General features: G+C 33.9%; 3 protein-coding genes across 3 annotated transcripts; all 3 read left to right on the top strand.

Annotated features, from left to right (window-relative positions):
* The first annotated feature begins 1,552 nt into the window (after positions 1-1,552).
* Positions 1,553-3,371, top strand: LOC107404373 (beta-D-glucosyl crocetin beta-1,6-glucosyltransferase-like). The gene has a single exon (XM_048471058.2). It carries the CDS (start codon positions 1,651-1,653, stop codon positions 3,034-3,036), a length of 1,386 nt encoding a protein of 461 aa, XP_048327015.2. The 5' UTR covers positions 1,553-1,650; the 3' UTR covers positions 3,037-3,371.
* A 4,276-nt stretch (positions 3,372-7,647) lies between these two features.
* On the top strand, positions 7,648-11,013 carry LOC107412975 (beta-D-glucosyl crocetin beta-1,6-glucosyltransferase-like). Its single transcript, XM_016020821.3, has one exon. It carries the CDS (start codon positions 9,206-9,208, stop codon positions 10,580-10,582), a length of 1,377 nt encoding a protein of 458 aa, XP_015876307.3. The 5' UTR covers positions 7,648-9,205; the 3' UTR covers positions 10,583-11,013.
* A 3,453-nt stretch (positions 11,014-14,466) lies between these two features.
* Positions 14,467-15,974, top strand: LOC125421511 (protein FAR1-RELATED SEQUENCE 5-like). The gene is made up of 2 exons (XM_048470701.2): positions 14,467-15,493; positions 15,820-15,974. The coding sequence occupies exons 1-2, from the start codon at positions 14,467-14,469 to the stop codon at positions 15,972-15,974; spliced, it is 1,182 nt and encodes a 393-aa protein (XP_048326658.2).
* The last annotated feature ends 3,530 nt before the right edge of the window (positions 15,975-19,504 follow it).

Below are 19,504 nucleotides of genomic sequence, written 5' to 3'. Positions count from 1 at the left end.
GTAAAATGAGTTTATACACCTACAATAATTAATGATTGATAACCATTACCATATAACTAACGAAATTGACATATCATGTAGCATTTCGATAAACTATCTAAAAGAATTTATTTTCTCTTTAAGCAAAAAACAAAAACAAAAAAAAGAATTTTCTCATATTCATTTTTTTTTTGACAAAAGGTGAATTTTTTTTCTTTTAGTATATCTATTCAAAGACACCAAAGTTCATGTCAAAAATTAAACTAAAAAAAAATTGTATTCCATGTTATGATATAGGTATATATAGTATATGGGATTAGTAGAGACAATTAAAAAACACATTTATAGTTATATATAATATATGATAGCAGTAAAGGCGATTAGGAACTATTTTAAAGAGCTAAATATATTGTGCAGTTTAAATCATCTTCAATAGTTTTGCATATTATTAAAGTTGTTACTGTATTAAAAAATGGATAGCTACTTAAAAAATATATTTAATAAATCTATCTAAACATGTTATTAAACTAACATGGTAAAAAAATAATAATAATAAATATTATTAAATAACCTTTTATTTTTTATAAATCTACGGGACTTTATAAATTTTTTTAAAAAGTAATTCTTTTTTAAAAAGTCAATATTTTTCCAAAAAAATTAAACAAAAAATATATGATTAATAAATAATTATAAATAATTTTTTTAACATTATTATTAAAAAACAATTTTAAATTTAACTATCTTACTAAATTTAGACGTATAAACAACAATCTCTTGGAAATGCTTTTATGATGAATGCGTTTGGCCGCCATGTTTGAGTGAACTCTTTCACACATCGTCTTTGAAATTTGGACTCGGGTTGCACATTGATAAATGATTGATGTTTATGTATGGACTTTCTTCATTGAATAACCTAGACATTCATTTCCTTATTAAATGGGGTAAAGGAAAAAGAAGGTGGTGACGATGAATGATCTCAGAAAACACCAAATAAAAGCCAAAGGCCAAACAGAGAATACCAGACAGTGTTCCCATGGGCCGGCATAAGAAACCTACGAAAGTGACTTTCCAACGTCGAAGCTGTTTGGAGGAATCTCGAAGTCTAATATTAAATACACTTCAAAAACACATAATATACGTGGAGAGGCTCTATGAAGAAATTAAAAATCAAAGTCTAGGGTAATGGTGATCCATATATTAAGGGTAATAGGATGAATATTCTAGATTCGCACGAGGATGTGAAAGTTTGAACAAGTACTACAAAGTCAGGGTTTTACCCAAAAAAAAAGTACTACAAAGTCAGGGTATCTTTATTTTAACCAAGTACTTTGAAGTATGATTGAGACTTATAAAATGTGTATCAATTTCTCTTTAATTTCCATCAACCTTGTGGTTCTATTTTTCCAAATATTTGAGTGACTTCAAATGCAATTTTCTTCTTGTCTTTTTTCTTCTGGTAGACTAATACGATTTTGGGACTCTACTGTATAATAATCTTAAATTAATTAATTACCCAACCGACTAGGTCCATGTAAATTTCTCCCTCTCTCTATATATATATATTTCTATCTTGGGTACTTTCTATGTGCATAGCCGCCCACCACTGCCTTCTTTATAGATTGCATAGAAAAAGGAGAGCTAGCTAGAATATCAGACATAAAGAGAGTAGTCATGGTGGACTTGTCCCATAGGAGTTTGAATGTTCTAATGCTTCCATGGTTAGCTCATGGCCATATATTACCATATCTAGAGCTAGCCAAGAAGCTCACTCGCAGAAACTTCCACATCTATTTCTGTTCCACCCCTGTAAATCTCAATTCCATTAAACCTAATCTTTCCTCTGCAGATTCAAGCAGCTACTCCAATTCTATACAACTAGTTGAGCTACATCTTCCTTCATTTCCTGAGCTTCCTCCTCGTTACCACACAACCAAAGGGCTTCCACCACATCTCATGCCCTTACTTGAAAAAGCCTCTAACATGTCTAGGCCTAATATCACAAATATCATTCGAACCCTTAAGCCTGATCTGATTATTTATGATTACCATTTGCGTAATTGGGTACCAAGATTAGCTTTTTCTCTTAAAATTCCTGCCATTACCTTCCTTACTAATGGGGCGGCTCTGATCACTTTTTTGTATCATTATATGAAGAAGAAAGATGAAGAATTCCCATTTTCTGAACTATGTAAAGATGATTTGAAAGAAAAATTTGTCCAAATGGATTTAACATCATCTTCAAACAATCCGTCCGAGCAACACGAAAAAGGTGATGGTCATCATGAAGATGTCGAATGGAAAGGACCGTTTTCTAGTATGGTTTTGTTGAAGTCTTTTAGAGATCTTGAAGGGAAATATATGGATTATCTCTATGCTTCTTTTGGCATAAAGATGATCCCAGTTGGTCCTCTTGTTCCTGACCTAGTCAACAACGATGACAACGAGGGCACGGACATCATCAACTGGCTAGACAAGAAAGAGAAGTGGTCGACCGTGTTCGTTTCGTTTGGAAGTGAGTGTTATTTGTCAAAGGAAGATATGGAAGAGATGGCTCATGGCCTAGAGCTTAGCAAGGTGAATTTTATATGGGTTATTAGATTTCCTGAAGGAGATAAAGTGAAGCTGGAAGACGCTCTTCCACATGGGTTTTTAGAAAGGGTAAGAGAAAAAGGAATGGTTGTTGAAAATTGGGCACCACAACTAAAGATTCTAAGCCATTCAAGCATTGGGGGTTTTGTGAGTCACTGTGGGTGGAGTTCAGTGATGGAGAGCATAAAATTTGGAGTTCCAATCATAGCAATCCCTATGCAACTTGATCAACCATGGAATGCTAGAGTTGTAATTTCTTCCGGTGTTGGTTTAGAGATTGAGAAGCGCAAAAACAAGAGGCTAATTGAGAGGGAAAATGTTGCTAAAGTGATAAGAGAAGTTATGGTGGAAAAAACAGGGGAGGATGTTAGGAGGAAAGTTATCAAAATGAGCGACAATTTGAAAAGACAAGTTGAGGAAGAGATGGATAGGGTGGAAAAAGAACTAACGCAAATTTGTGGAATTTAATCCGCATGCTCTTTCAAGGCCATTAAATTTTCTTTCTTTCTTTAGTTTTCTTTCTTTTTCTTTTTTTTACCTTTAATAATTGGATATGAGATTTGAACTTAGCCTTATGATAAAAAATAGACTTTATGATCAGACAAAATATAGGAGAATTATATGTTCAGACAAAATATTATTAAATAATCAAACAAGCAAGTTTATTTTGCCAAACCCACTTGCCTTCGCTGGTGTTGATTGCTAAATGTTTTATGCTGCAGATTATAAATTCTGTTTTTTAAGTCGGGAAATGTTTCACATTTTTTATCGGACAAATAATGTAAGCTGAATAATTGCTTGAATTCTCTAGAATCTTTGAGGTGTGCATTAGTCTTATCATTTTCTATCTGTTTCGTAAAGGACAAAACGCATATGGGCATCTGCTGTGCCTTTCTTGGTGAAGGAGAGAGAATTTGACAAGCTGATGCAGTTAAAAAAGAAAACTTTATTGAAAGATTGTTGCAGATATTTGAACTAGTTTCATAGGCTTCATTGATATTGGAGATTGAATCTGGTTAGTATTTTATTGCTGAATGATTAATTCTTGGAAAAAAAAAAAAACTTTTTTTAAAATATTTTTTTTTCTTAAAAAAAAAATAACTCGACTTAATGCCCCTCTAATGAAAATCAAATCCATTGAAATTGACTCTGTATCAAGAAATCTTCTCATCTATACATAACAAATTAAGCACAATGGCTGGCTAGAAATCAGCAAACCTCTCAGGCTAACTATCAAAAAATGTCCCATCATTTTTAAAATAACATAATTTTTATTCACTTTTCACTTGTTCTATCCAATTAAATACCAATCATACCCTCTAAATAAAAATTAACTTTTTTTATTTTTTCCACCTCTTTCTCCTCCCCCACTATCACCTTCTGTGTGAATAAATAAAGGAGTTCTCAGCTCGTCGGATTTTTATTTTTATTTTTTTATTTATTTTGGTGTTTTCCCTTAGGTGGAGGACTACCCGAAAACTATTGGACCAATTTACCATTCACAAATTAAACACTTTTATTTTTTGTCACATTCTATGCAAGCTCTGGTTAATTTACTATGTTTTTCTAAAAGAATAAATTAGTAGAGAGAAATCCCAATTAGAAAAGAAAAAAAAAAAAAAAAGGTAATCTTAAAGAGAGAGGACGACGTCTACGAGTGTTATTGAATTTTCTTATTGTAATGCCAAAAAATAATATAGTTATGCTGTTTCTGCGTTTTGCATGCTATTTTTTATAATAAATTTTATAATAACAAAATTTATGAAATTTATTCCATTAAATAATAAATTTTTTAATATTTTTAATTTTTTAATTGTTAAAGTAAAAAAAAATATATATATATATATATATATATATATATAATCAAATTCAAACTTATTTAATAGATAAAATAAATTATATATTTATCAATGTTATTTTTTATTATATATTATTTTTTAAATAATGCTAAATTTTAGTATTGATAACTATATTTGTTATTAAAAAAATATATTAATATCAAAATGTAAAAATATGGATAAAATGCTCAAATAAAATACCCCCGTCTGATGGGTGTAGTTGTGTAACTGAAGCGGGCGGGGTGACATAAGTGGAAAAGTAAAGTGGAATTAATGGTGGATTCTTAGTGGTATTTTATTAGACATAGAACTCGGGGGGAGAGAGAAAAATATATAGCCATTAATGTGGGAGACAATTACATATACAGTGTGTACTGAACCATGCAATGACCATGCATTTTCCTTTCTTTTTTTTTATATTTTATATAATATTTTGTTGGTCAATGAGAAAAACTGTTTGGATAATGTGAATTTAATGCATGAACAGTGGGAGTGGGAGTTTGTTTGGATAATGTGGATTTTTTATATAATATTTTGGGAAGATCCCTAAATTTCTAATAGATTAAGGAAATTTTCTGGGCCATGAGTGACCAGGAAGATACATTCAATTGGATAAAAACCAAGTTGAAAGTTTGTAGTGTGAAGTCGACGTACGATTTGGAAGAGGGAGGAGAACAAATTGTGGAAAGTTTGTGGAAGTATTTGTGGGAAAGCCAAAACCCATGAAAGAACAAAGTTTTTTATGTGAAAACTGACTAATTCAGGTTTTTCTGTATTTTTGAATTTTATGGCCAGGGAAGTTGACGTAGAAAGTGATGTTTGTATACATGGGTGTAATTGTGCCAATAATGGAATACATGTCTTCTTCCAATGTGAAGTGGCAAGGAGACTATGGTTTGTCAGTCCGTGGGAGATCAGATAGGATTTAGTGGGATGTAATGATTTGATGTTATTTCTTGTAGAAATACTCCCAGTACATGTGGAAGATAAAGAAAATTTTTTTATTTTCAGTGCCATCACTCTTGAGCGTCTATGGTGGCTCGGAAACAAAGTTTATCATGAAGGAAGTGTCAAAATTGTGGACCTCTCACCACCTTTGATAAGAAGCAGATTCAAAGAATTGATTGAAGCTCAGAATTGAGAAGGAAGGAACGGACAAGGACAAGAGCAATCTAGCGAGAGGAACAATCTGTGTTGGAACTGTCCACCAGTGGGATCTATAAAGCTAAATTCGGATGCATCACTGAGAAATTATGGAAGCTACCTGGTTGGTTGTGGTTGCTCATGATAACAGAGGAAATGTGTTGTATATTCATAAAAGAGCCCTATTCATTAGGCTTCCGAATTCTTTTTTAATGACATATTTTTGTATATTCAAAAGTTTATAAGTTTAAATTTTGTTTAGCCCATAGGAAATTTAATAGATTGGCTCACAGTATATATCAATGAATGGTAACCCATTATGTTATTGGACCAATGGAACCAAATTGGTTGCCGTCCTCATGTGTTGATTGTATGACCTAATAAAGTGTATTTGAGAAAACCTTTTGAATCAAGACTTATTATATGGCATTTTTTTTGGTTTCGATAAATTTCTAATTTGAAGTAAAAAAAAGAAAAAAAAAAGAAAAGAGTAACATATAAAAACTAAAAGAAAAAGCTTATATATATATATATATGTTCTTATTTAATGTATGAATAACAAGAGTAGTACTGCATGCTGTTGAAAATTTTGGATAACGTGAATTGTATATACTTAGCTAGTTAGATCTTCTCTTACGACATTATATTTTTATATTGCAATGTTAAAAAATAGAGCATTTTCAATTGCATTATTTTTTTTATTATGTCAAAAAAAGTAGTATTAAGTGTACTCTTTATATATTTCAATAGAATATTGTATAAAATATTAATTATATTTTTATATCAAATTTGACATAAAAAATGCAATTGGGTATTAATAATAGATCCCATTATAATAAAATAGTTAAGAGGATTACATCATTAAATAATAAAATTTATAATTTTTTTTAAATGTTAAAGAAATAGGATCCAGCACAAATTTTTTTATAGATAAAATAATGTAACATGATCAAATAAAATATATATTTGATAATGTTATTTTTTTTTTACCATGCATCATTGAAAAAATAATATTAAAAATTAATACTGATAGTAACATTTACAAGTTAGGTACAACAAGTTAAATATAGGCAAAATTATGTTTTTTTATTTTTTTTATTTTTTTAAGAGAAGTAGACATTTTTCCACTTTTGGGCCCAGACATGGGTATCCGTACCAATATCCCTGGATTTTTATATACATACAAATGGGTTTCGTTGGGCTTTCGTTGGAAGATAAAAGAAAGCTCCAAGAAGCTCTTTTGGAGGGCCTATATAGGAAATGGATTAGCCGAAAGGACATTAGTTGTTGACAAATTGGGCAGGCCGAACGAAGAACTTGTGGTCTTGGTGTCTGGCCAGGAAATTTGTTGTTGATAATTGGGCAGGCTATTTTTTAGGTCTTGGTGGGTCTGACTCGTGGAGTCCCAGTCGATGCAATGCCAATGCAATTTGTGATCAGCAATTAATAACAATAGTGCTTGCGGATTATAAAGGATTTTTTTTTTTAATTAAAGATGCATTAATCAAGAAACAGAATTACACATACCATTACTAAGCAAACCAATAAGCCATTGTGGCCCATCTTCTAAGCAGGGCTCAAAACCAAAGAAATGAGTGGCATATTTAGCGATACTGTGGGCCACATGATAATCTAAACGTTGATAATCTAATATTTATTAGTGTTAGTTACTTGGTAATCCGAACCATATTATTTATATTTTTTTTTGGCTTAAATCCTATTTTTCATATTTATATATATATATATATATATATATTTGTTTATATGATAAAGCGGGTAGTTCTAGTGGTAGAGTATTTTTATTCGTGTAATACATAAGTTTGAATAATGAAAATGAAATATTTTTAGTTGTTTGTAAATTAGATAAATTAATCAAATTAGATGAATTAATAAATAAATATATATATATATTTGCTCATGTGACAAATCATATAGCATTTTAATTGATTTGAGAAAAGGTTCACTTTTTTACAAATATAATCAAATACATATAATTAGTATTTAATAATGGCAAATGGATTGCACAAAAATTCATCATCACTGTGGCAATAAATAGCCAAATATATTGTTCTTAATTTTCATATATATTATCCTTTTAAGAACCGGGAAGTCCATGTCGAGAATTAAAATAAAGAAATCATGCTTTATGTTATAATATTTATTTATTAAACACGTGGTATTGGTAAAGACGACTAAGAAGCACGTGTAAGGAGCAAAACTCAACGTGTCGCTTATGATAAGGACATTTGGCGGACATGCATGTTTGACTTAAATAAACTGATCTCTGTATTCTGAAATTTGGACTATGTTTGTTTATATATATATATATATATATTGAGGAGTGTGCGATCGATGTTTATATATGGACTTTTTATTAATATTTATTTCGTTTTCAGAAGCCTAAGGAGAGATGGTGGTGAAGTTGATACGAGGGAATAAACAAAAACCAAACTCCAAATAATGAATACCACAGCGATCGAATAAGACGGCATTAGAAAAATCACTTTAATAACATGAAAGTTGTAATTAGGAGGAGACTCCTAGGTCTCTAGAACAATATTATATATACATATATATATATATATATATATAAATTTGCTATAAGTCTATATGATGGGATTTTAGGTGTTTGAGATGTTAAAACAAATAGTTTTTGGTAATTGAAAGAGGCTGGTACGAAAAGGTGGGATTCGATGATTTTTTGGGTCTGATGGAGTATATATACAGGAGGTAACAAATAGGTAAAGTGGCCGACTCTATTGCTTTGTTTTTCTCTCACATACAAAAACATATGTATAGCTGGTTAAACTCGATTTCTCAACAAAAGACTTAAACTACCGACTTTAACATGTGGCGTACATTCTTTCTCTAGAAATGTTTTTTCTTAATTTTTTATTCAAGATATTTCTAGATATAACCTTTTTTTTTATTATTTTGAAATAATTTCTAGATATATCCTTCTAGTTAATTGTAGCCTATAAAATATTAGTTTATAATCTTCTAGTTATTTCTAGTTTAGGAAATATTAGTTTATTGTCTTCTAGTTATTTTTGAAAAAATGCACATCACTTTTATCACTATGACTAGTAACGGCATCTATATGATGCTGGAAATAGTATCCAATTGTATGTAATTTAAAGGTAAATTAAACTATATATGACATTTTAAGTTTACATACAATATTTTATAAATTAGTAACTGGATGCGTTCCTAACAAAAATATGATTGTCGACGGATTCAAATAACAAAAAAAAAAAAAAAAATTATGATTGCCGATGGTCGTTATAGCGGAGTTATATGCATAAAAGCTCTAGGAACCATGCAAAAACTACTGGTAGTAAGATGATCTTGGAATTGACAAGCTCTGAAAGTTTCAGAAAAGGGGCATAAAGCCGGTATCTGTATTTTTAATCAATTGCAAAATTCTTGGTCAGAACGTTGTCTCTTTTTAATAAGTTTGGTATTTCATTTTCTCTCTTTTGCTAGAAGAAAAGTTTTTGAGACTCTACAACATATCTATATGTATAACGGTGCTTAAATTTATTACCTAAACATCCATGGTTTTTTTTCATATTTCTAGCTAGCTATACCTTCTATACAGCTAGCACCTTCTTCGTAGACAGCAAAGAAAGAGAGAGATCCATAGAGAGAGAGTCATGGTTGATTTGTCCCATAGGAGTTTGAGTGTTCTGATGCTTCCATGGTTAGCTCATGGTCATATATTACCATATCTAGAGCTAGCCAAGAGGCTCACTCGCAGAAACTTCCACATCTATTTCTGTTCCACCCCTGTAAATCTCAACTCCATTAAACCAAAGCTTTTCTATGCAAACTCAAGCTACTTCAATTCTATACAACTAGTGGAGCTACATCTTCCTTCATTTCCTGAGCTTCCTCCTCATTACCACACAACCAAAGGGCTTCCACAACATCTCATGCCCTTACTTGGAAAAGCCTCTAACATGTCTAAGCCTAATATCACATATATCATTGAAACCCTTAAGCCAGATATGGTAATTTTTGATTACCATGTACATAATTGGCTGCCAAGATTAGCTTTTTCTCTTAATATTCATGCCATTTCCTTTATAACTAATGGAGCGGCAAGTATCACTTTTGTGTATCATTATATGAAGAACAAAGATGAAGAATTCCCATTTTCTGAACTTTGTACTGATGATTTGAAAGAAAAGTTGGCCCAAATGAGTTTAACATCTTCAAGTGATCATGATCCGTCTGAACAACACGAAGAAGGTGAAGAAATTGTCGAACTGAATAGACAGTCTTTTGGTACGGTATTGGTAAAGTCTTTTAGGGAGCTTGAGGGGAAATATATGGATTATCTCTATGCTTCTTTTGGCATAAAGATTATCCCAGTTGGTCCTCTGGTTCCAGACCCTAATGATGATGATGATGATGAGGGCATGAACATCATCTACTGGTTGAATAAGAAAGAGGAGTCGTCAACCGTGTTCGTTTCGTTTGGAAGTGAGTGTTATTTGTCAAAGGAAGATATGGAGGAGATGGCTCATGGACTAGAGCTTAGCAATGTGAATTTTATATGGGTTGTTAGGTTTCCAGAAGGAGAGAAAGTGAAGCTTGAAGACGCTCTTCCAACAGGGTTTTCAGAAAAGGTAAGAGAAAAAGGAATAGTTGTTGAAAGTTGGGCACCCCAAATAAAGATTCTAAGCCATTCAAGCATTGGAGGGTTTCTGAGTCATTGTGGATGGAGTTCAATGATGGAGAGCATAAAATTTGGAGTTCCAATCATAGCAATGCCAATGCAACTTGATCAACCATGGAATGCTAGAGTCGTAGTTTCTTCTGGGGTTGGTTTAGAGGTTAAGAGGAGCAATAACAAAGGGATTGAGAGGGAAAATGTGGCAAAAGTGATCAGAGAAGTGGTGGTGGAAAAAAATGGGGAGGATATTAGGAGGAAAGCCAAAAAAATGAGTGACAGATTGAAAAGAAAAGTTGAGGAAGAGATATTGGATGAGGTGGAAAAAGAATTATTACAAATTTGTGGAATGTAATTCAATGCACCTTCAAGACCATCCAACACAAAAAATTGTAAATAATCCAACGTTAAGCAAGGTTTACTTTTCCAGATCACATGTATTTATTTGTGTTGATTGCTAAAATTTCTGTAGCACAGAATTATAAATTCAATGTTTTTGGTTGAGAAAAAGTCACAACTAATGTATGCTAACTTTTTTGTTTTTTTTTTTTTTTTTTGTGGGTAAATATGTATGCTAACACTTGAATGCTCTGGAATCTATATTTGAGGTGCACGATCCTCCTCAACAAACAATCCCTAGTCTCATTTTTGCCTCTGTATTGTCCAGAACAAAATATGGAGAAGCTCATGGGCTTAGAAGAACTTTGCAACATGGATTTTAACACATAAATGTAAGAGACATTGAAGCTACAAGAAGCTTTCTTGGAGGACCCAGCTAGGAAATTGGGTGTTGAAAATTGGGCAGCCCAGATAAAGAATTCGAACTCTTTGATGGGTTTGCAAGTGTTGGATCAATCATCCCGATGCCAATGCAATTTGAGATTGACAATTAATATGTAGTGTTTGGGTTTGAAAAGGACAATAATGGGGGGCTTGGTTTTTTGTTTGAAAAATGCTAAAATATCCCTAATGCATCTTTCAAATTGTAATAAAATAATAATAACAATAATAATGGAAGAAGTTGCAATTAATACATTATACTTCACCACTGCCTTGAATGAAGAAATCCGATGCTTCACCTATGGCCAACAATTCAACAAACCATGGATTAACAGTGATGAAAAGGTTTCGCCAAAGCTGCTCGCGCCTTTCCATACCAGTTCCGAATTTCCTATCTGCTGAAGTTGCATTAATTTTTTGTAAATTAATGCAACTTCAGACCATCCAACAATTTTCTTTCTTGATTACCAACAAAAACAGTTTTCTTTCTCTCTATTACCAAAAGACAAAAAAAAAATAAAAAAATAAAAAAATAAAAGAAAAATAAAAAATCCATCGGTCCAAGAGTTACTAGGGTTGATATGAAGCTTTATAACATCCTTTCTCAGCAAGAATTTGAATATGATAGAATGTACGTAGCACGAGGTATAAATGGGGTCTATAAATGGGGTCCATGAACTACTGGGGTTGATATGAAACCTTTGTAGCCCTCTTTTTCATCTGCAATTTGGGTATGATAGAATATACCATGAAACATAATTGAAACTTATCAGTAATCAAACTCACAACCTTGAGAACCTATTAGATAATGAGAACATCGGTTTTCTTCTATTTGCTCCATCCACCCCCCTTGGGTGCCCTTTTCTCTTACCTTTATTTGTTTCGATTGCTAAACTTTGCGTATTCCACATTAGATTATTAGTTCTATATTTTTTTGGTCGAAAAATATTCACATCTGATCTTATATGTAACACTATATTTTTGGGTCATATGTATCCTCCATCTTTTAGCAAAAGCAAAACGAAGTTCTTCGCTATTATTTATTTATTATTATTAGTATTATTATTATTTTCTTTTGGTTTCAGTTGGGGGACACTTTAACTCTATTATTGTATATTATTGTATTTATTTATTAGTTCTGAAGACTACCAAGCTCAAAGATTGTTTTATTCATAATTACAAACTGAAACAGCCAAAATAATTACCAAAAAAATGAAAAATGTCGTTAGTGCTGGAAATTGTCCTGAGCTCAGCTCGCTATGACCTGTGTAGCTGTAGCAAGATGGGCTACAAGGCCCAAAAGAATATAATAAATTATGAACGAACAAGATTCCATTCCGAGTTATGTAAAAAAATTTCATTCGAGGATGTCACACAATTTATATTGCTCAATTATATGTAATTTTTCTATAAATTAATTGTAGGTGTTAATCGAACAACATTAAAAACCCGACATCATCCAGTACAAAAACGATTATATATAAAGAAAGATTTGATATGGCAAAAATCTTATAAGAGACATGAGAGAATATATATATATACATATAAAGGGGGTGATTATGCTCCGAACATCCGGATGGGAGCAAAAAACGGACGAAAAACATGCTTCAATTCCTGACCATTGGATGTTAATAATTTGCAATGGATGGTCAAGATTACAATTCATTTTTCCCTCCCATTTTCCCTCCTTCCTCTGCCACCCCTTTCCACCCAACACCACCTCTGTTTTGGTCAAAATTATAAGGGGAAAAAAAAAAATTTCCCTTTCATTTCCTTCATCTTTTCCATCCCATTCAACACCACCTGCCATCAACCACTGTGATTAAAACAACCATCAGCCACCAGCCACCAGCCACTGTGAAACAGATTCAACTATAAAAAAAAAAAAAAATTCCTTCTCATTTCCTTCATCTCTCACTCCTCTTCCACCCCATTCAACACCATCTGCCACCATCTTCTCTCCCATTTCCGTTAGCCATCACACACTGTAAGCCCAACAACCACCAGCCATTAGCCACCAGACATTGTAAGCCCAGCCATTGTGATACAGATTCAACTGTAATTAAAAAAAAAAGGGGGGGGGGGGGGGGGGGGGGGAGGGGGCGACAGTGGAGAGGAGGAAATATCCAACATCGAAGATGAATCCAATAGAGGAAACTCCAATGGCTGGACACAAAGGTATTTCTTGGCAAAAAAATTTGCAAAGTAAAATTTTTTTTTTGTCTTTATATGACCGGATCTTGTGGTTTAATTTTAGTACTTCTGAGTTTCCTGTTGGCCGAGTAGTTTGGTATATGTCACTTTAGATATGCTGAACTTAGCTAGATAGAAGAAATAATTTATTGAGATCTGCTGAACTTAGCTAGATACAAGAAATGATTTATTGAGATCATTCACAAATCGATAAAATCATTCATTGGTTTAGTAATCTTGGCATTTTAAAAGGACTTTGACTATATCTTTAATCGTCAAACTATTTATGGTTACTTGAAAATGAGATAGATATTCAACTATGTGCTTTCTGGAAACGTAATGGGGAATTCTATGGTTTCTGGCTATGTGGTTGAAATTATCAAATATGCATACAAACATATGTTGTGCTTTGCAACTTGGAATTCCATGCAAACTTTGATAAATATAGCACAACGATGTTTAGATACTGCTAGCTTGGCAATTTGGAATTCCGATATGAATTATATACAAATTATATTATATAATATGGTAATGATGCTATGTTGATCTGTTGTTATGTTGTTATACAAATTTATATTATTTAGACATTGCTGCTTGTTATTTTGATAATGATGTTATGTTTATCTTATTATATTAGATGTAAACATTGATGATTTAGAGCTAGAAGCGAATAATCATCATATAGGAGTTGAAGAAACAACATTGTTGTCATGTTCGAATTCTGTTGATGATTTGTACATTCCCCAAGTGTAAGAAATTTACAAACCAAGGGTTAGACAAGAGTTTGAATCGATGGATGAGGTTCATGAGTTTTACAACAAATATTCAAAAGAGGCGGGATTTAGTGTTCGTATTAATTCAAGTAAAAGATGTACGGATACTAATGAATTTGTGAGGAAAGAATTTGTGTGCTATAAAGAAGGAGTATCTTCTAATAAAGCCGGTGAGAGAAAAAGGTGTCGGGGGAAATAAGAGAAAATTGTAAGACGAAACTTGCTGTGGTGAGATCAAAATTGGGAAAATATGTCGTTAGTGTTTTTGTTGAAGGCCATAGTCATGCATTATCAACCCCTAAGAAAGTATATTTATTGAGGTCGCATCGTAATGTGTCCGAAGCAAAAAAAATCACTAACTAAGTAATTTTCAGCAACAAATGTACCAACCCACTAGCAAATTAGTGTTCTTGAATTTTAAGTTGGAGGTATATAGAATATCGGGTGTACGAAGAAGGGTATCTACAACTATGAAACCAAGCTGCGTAATGAAATGAGAGGACAAGACGCAAAATTGTTGAAGGAATATTTCCTGACAGAGCAAGAAAAGGATCTATCATTTGTTTTTGAAATTGATGTAGATGATGAATGTAAATTGAAACGGTGTTTTTGGGCTGATTCGGCTTCTAGAAGAGCTTATGGATGTTATGGTGATGTAATTGTATTTGATACAACCTACACCACTAATCAATATGGCATGATATTTTCACTATTGGTTGGTGTTAACAATCATGGTCAAACAATTCTATTTGCATGTGCATTCTTAAGTGATGAAAAAACTGAATCTTTTATTTGGTTATTTGAGCTCTTAAAGAAGACCATGCCTACTAACAGTCCAAAAATGATTATTACCGATCAAGATTCTGCAATGACAAAGGTTATAGCTCATAGCCTGCCAAATACATTCCATAGGTATTGTAGTTGGCATATACTTGAAAAGTTCTCTATACAGATAGATGCAATCACTTATAGAGATTTTTACAAGGACTTCCAGAAATGCATATGGGAATCAGAATGTCCGGAAGAGTTTGAAAGAAAGTGGGTGACTATCATTGACAAGGCAAACTTATGTGACAATAATTGGTTAAAATCAATATTTGAAATATGTTCAAGATGGGTGCCTGCATATGTTAATCATATATTCTCAGCTAGAATGTCAAGTAGTCAACGTGCAGAAAACTCTCATTCATTTTTCAAGAAGTATGTTTCGAAGAAAAACTTTTTGATGGATTTTATATTTCGATTTAATAGGGCACTTGCACATCAATGTCACGAAGAGTTAAGTGCTGATCATGTCGATATTAATAAGAAGCCTATTTTGAAACTACCATTGGAAATGGAAAAACAGATGGCTAAAATTTACACATGCAAGATGTTTTATAAGTTCCAAGATGAGTTGTGGTATAGCTTAGTAACAACCGTACAATTTATGCATGAAAATGATACTCATAAAATGTATAAGGTCGATAGTAGTCTAGTTGAAGGGGTCTCTATAGTACGAAAAATCGTTTATGATAAAGGTTTGGACTTCGCATATTGTAGTTGTAAAAAGTTTGAAAGTCAAGGAATTCCACATAGACATATTTTAGCATATTTGCGATTATTTGGTAATATTCTTTGCCAAATTAATATATAATGAAAAGGTGGACTAAAGTTGCAAAATCTCAAGTAATAGTTGATAAGCATGGTGTTGAGATACATGAAAAAGGTAGTTCAATGTTTACATGGCGAAGTAAATTGTTTCAACTTGCTTAAGAAGTTATTGATAAATCCATAACAAATGAAGAGGCAAGTGTAATTATAAAGGACGGTTTTTAAACTCTTATTGATAAGATTAAATCTGTAGTTGGTAGCATAAAGAGTGGAGGCATTTCTGAAAAATGTAGTAATGTACATGAGACAACATTGAAAGACCCATCTCAAGTGAGGACAAAGGGATGTGGAAGAAGATTAAAGGGGGAAAAAGAGAAGGCACCAATTGCTGCAAAGTATATGGGTTGACGATGCAATGGATGTGGAAAAATTGGATAATCGCACGACAAAAGAAATTGTCCAGCCTTTACCAATCGGTAAGAAAAGTCTACATTTCTTTGGTAATAAGAAACTATCCAGTCATTATTTTTATGGAATTAGAATGATGTGTTAAAGTACAAACTATTTTGCATTTTTTATTAGGTCGTCACACATTGAGGACAATTCTCAACAAGCCTCGGAAATTGAATATGAAGCTAATAGTTTTAATTTTGTAGGTATGAAACTAACTTAATCGTGTCTTTATGGTTCATACAGTGTCAAAAGTAGTAAGCTGATAGTATTCAACATTTTCTTGGGCTGATAACTTGCTTTTTAACCTGCAAGTTATCTAATAATTTGCTTTGTTGTGGTAGGTTTCCAATAGTTTCATGAGAGATGACCCCCTGCGTGTGTATGATAAACGATCTGCATCTTGTAAGCTATCTATGGTATTGGGGTGGCCATGCTTGTTATCTGTTGCATGGTAGACAGTTTAGTCATGCCAAAGTGTTATTACTGATGCTGGTATGGTATGGTGAATAATGGTTGCATGGTTTATAACTTGCAGAAAAAGATTTGAGGAACCCAATTTATTGAAGAATGGTGATGCTGGTATGGTATGGTGAATAATGGTTAAGATGTTGTCATGGTTGTGGAAACTTTCTCTGAGTATCCTCCAATTGGTCTGCTATCATGGTTATGGAGAAAACCAAGTCTACTGCAAGGAGGAAGTGAAGATATATGTTTAGGAGTGTGGATAAGACCAAGTCTACTGTATTTCTAGAAAGATGGCAAGCTATGATGGGAGCACTGCTTTTATGTCATTGGATTTGATTTTGACAGTATTGTGATGAGTTAGTCCATGGTTGTTGAAAGCTACATTTTAAAGTGGAACTGTTGTATTTGTTGAACTGTTGTATTTCTAGTATTTAGTATGGCTTGCTACATTCTGTTGATATTTATTATGGCTTGTACAAGAGTGGCATCAGTTATTTAGTATGGTTTGCTGCATTCTGCAGATATTTAGTATGGCTTGCTGCATTCTGCTGATATTTAGTATGGCTTGTACAAGAGTGGCATCAGTTATTTAGTATGGTTTGCTGCATTCTGCATGTCAGGACCCGTCCAGAATTCCTTCTCTGGAACCCTAGACAAGCCCTGATCCTAGGGAAATACCACCGATCCTTCCAACGGAAAATCCGGCAGCACCTCCCCTAAGGGTAGGACTTACCAAAAATTACCTGCACTGAAAACACACTTCTATAATCACCCCCTTATTCCTCCCGCAAAACTACAAGTTGTTCCACAATTTACAGCACTTCACAATAATAACAGCAACCCAGTGCATAAATAAAACATAAGTGTCCAAATAGTATACAAAGCTTTATGAAGTGCTAGTCAACAGAAATACAACAAAGATGAAAGAAATAATACACTGAAATGAATGAATACAAAGGTACTTCTCGAGACACGATAGCCGCGGAAAATTGGTTCGCTCCGGAAGAACGTCTACCACCCCTTGCACCTAAGGGAACAGAACTTAAAAACGTGATATGCTAATCATCTCAATGAGTGACCTTAACTACTGAACACTTTTAATGATAATAATAATAATAATAATATAACAATAAGGGAATTGAATTAATACCAACAATTAATAAATAAATAATAACAGTTGGAAATGATAATTTTTCCCTCAAAACTCTCACTAATCACTCCGTTGGAAATGTTCTCTTTTTAAAACAATTTCACAAAACCCGATATTTGTACTTCCCGAAAACTAAGGGATTAAACCATTTGAGAAACAGTAAATAAATAAATACCCCAATATATAATTAAAATGCAATAAATTATAATAAATAATTTTTGAACACCTTTGGGGTTTGAAACTTTATTTGAAAACTACACTTGACACATCACACCATATACCGGTGATGCCCTCCGATACCCAGCGTCCTGAGCATCGACTGGCGGGGAGATCAAAGAGAGAAACTTGCAAACCGCACTTCGGCGTCCCGACAGTACCGCTGCTGAACCATCATCCCGGCCAAGGAGGGGGGCGGCTGTGGCCAATAACAAACTTGCCTGCCCATGGTCCAATGGCAACTCACGGGTGAAATAATAATACTTGCGCGCTGAACCACATATACATATACCAGAACACCAATACTGTATCGATGCGTCTAAAATAATTATTAAACCAACTGTACCGTTTTCCAAAATTACCGTGGGAAATATATCAAAATTTCTCAATTACCATCCCATATATTTTTATTTAACAAACGGTACAGAAATATCGATAACAAATAAATCATAATTTTCACGTAACACGAGATTCAACAATTAAAATACCACGGGCATAATTTATACAATTTAAACAAATATTTTCATAAAATAATTAACCCAATTATGCCCGAAAATAATACTTAAAACCTCGTACGATTATTACCGAAATATACTGTGCTCATGCATAATAAAAAAATTAAATCACAATAAAACCATAATTAAATTGTACCACATGAGCATAATTTAAATACCAATTAAACATAATTAATTGTCCAAAATATTTTTGAAGGTGGATCACTCACCTTAAGTGCGTAAATCAGTTAAGATCATCCGCGGGATCAACTCCACTACTCGTACGCGCACCTAAAACATCCACAGTATACCAACCAAATATATTAATATTTTATTCGGATAATTCCCAAATGGGTACCCGGGGAGCGAACACCAAACGATATCTAAAATTTATGAGTTATATACCGAATCGAAGCTCGAGTGATGAGGATCACGGATTCGGTTTTAATTTCCGGTGATCGGACTTGAGGTGGCCGGAATCTCGCGGGAAAGCTTTCGGGTTTCGACTCCGCAATTCTCCCAAACCATCGTGAATTGGCTGAAACGGATGCCGGATTCGGGTTCAGGAGGTCGAACACAGTCGGGAGGGATCGGCGGTGTGACTGGGTACTCGCCGGAACAGTAACTTCCGGCGAGTCACCGCGGTCACCGGCAACCGTCGCCGGCGGCGGCGCGTGTGGTGGCCGTTGGCTGAGATTTTTTGCAGATTTGTAGATCGAGGGGAGAGGAATCCAACGGGACCGGCGGTGAGACAAACGGAGGCCGGACGGCGGAGAAATCGAGGTTTGAAGAATTTCGGCCCCTCGCCAGAAAACGCTCCGATCCCGGAGCGTCGGAGGTCCGATGGCCGTGAAATTTGGTGGGTAGGCCGGACTTGAGGAGGTGGTGAGGGGTGGCTGCCGCGTGTGGCCTGAAAATGGCCGGAAAGGGGTCAATCGGCGGTGGCCGGCAGTGGAGGGAAAAATTACCCCCGATCTTCGCCGCCTTGATCCGGGCGCGTCCGGCGGCCAAGGCCGTGAAACTTTGGGGTTTTGCCGGAAATGGGGAGAGGGTTCCGTCTGACCAGCGCGTGTAAGGTGAATCGGCCAGAAAATTTGAAAATTCCGGCGGCTGGTTGGTTTCTCTCTCTCTCTCTCTCTCTTTCTCCTCTCACTCTTTCT

Source organism: Ziziphus jujuba, chromosome 8, assembly GCF_031755915.1.
Source record: "Ziziphus jujuba cultivar Dongzao chromosome 8, ASM3175591v1".
In the NCBI taxonomy this organism is placed as follows: Eukaryota; Viridiplantae; Streptophyta; class Magnoliopsida; order Rosales; family Rhamnaceae; genus Ziziphus; species Ziziphus jujuba.
The sequence above is the reverse complement of the archived record's forward strand: the minus strand, read 5'-3'. Positions and strand labels throughout refer to the sequence as shown.

Excerpts from the sequence above, each read along its gene's own strand:
- LOC107404373 (XM_048471058.2), top strand. The coding sequence starts at position 1,651 with ATGGTGGACTTGTCCCATAGGAGTTTGAATGTTCTAATGCTTCCATGG.
- LOC107412975 (XM_016020821.3), top strand. The coding sequence starts at position 9,206 with ATGGTTGATTTGTCCCATAGGAGTTTGAGTGTTCTGATGCTTCCATGG.
- LOC125421511 (XM_048470701.2), top strand. The coding sequence starts at position 14,467 with ATGAGAGGACAAGACGCAAAATTGTTGAAGGAATATTTCCTGACAGAG. Across the intron at positions 15,494-15,819 it reads AAAAATCGTTTATGATAAAG|TTGGTAGCATAAAGAGTGGA; the intron begins GTTTGGACTTCG and ends TTAAATCTGTAG.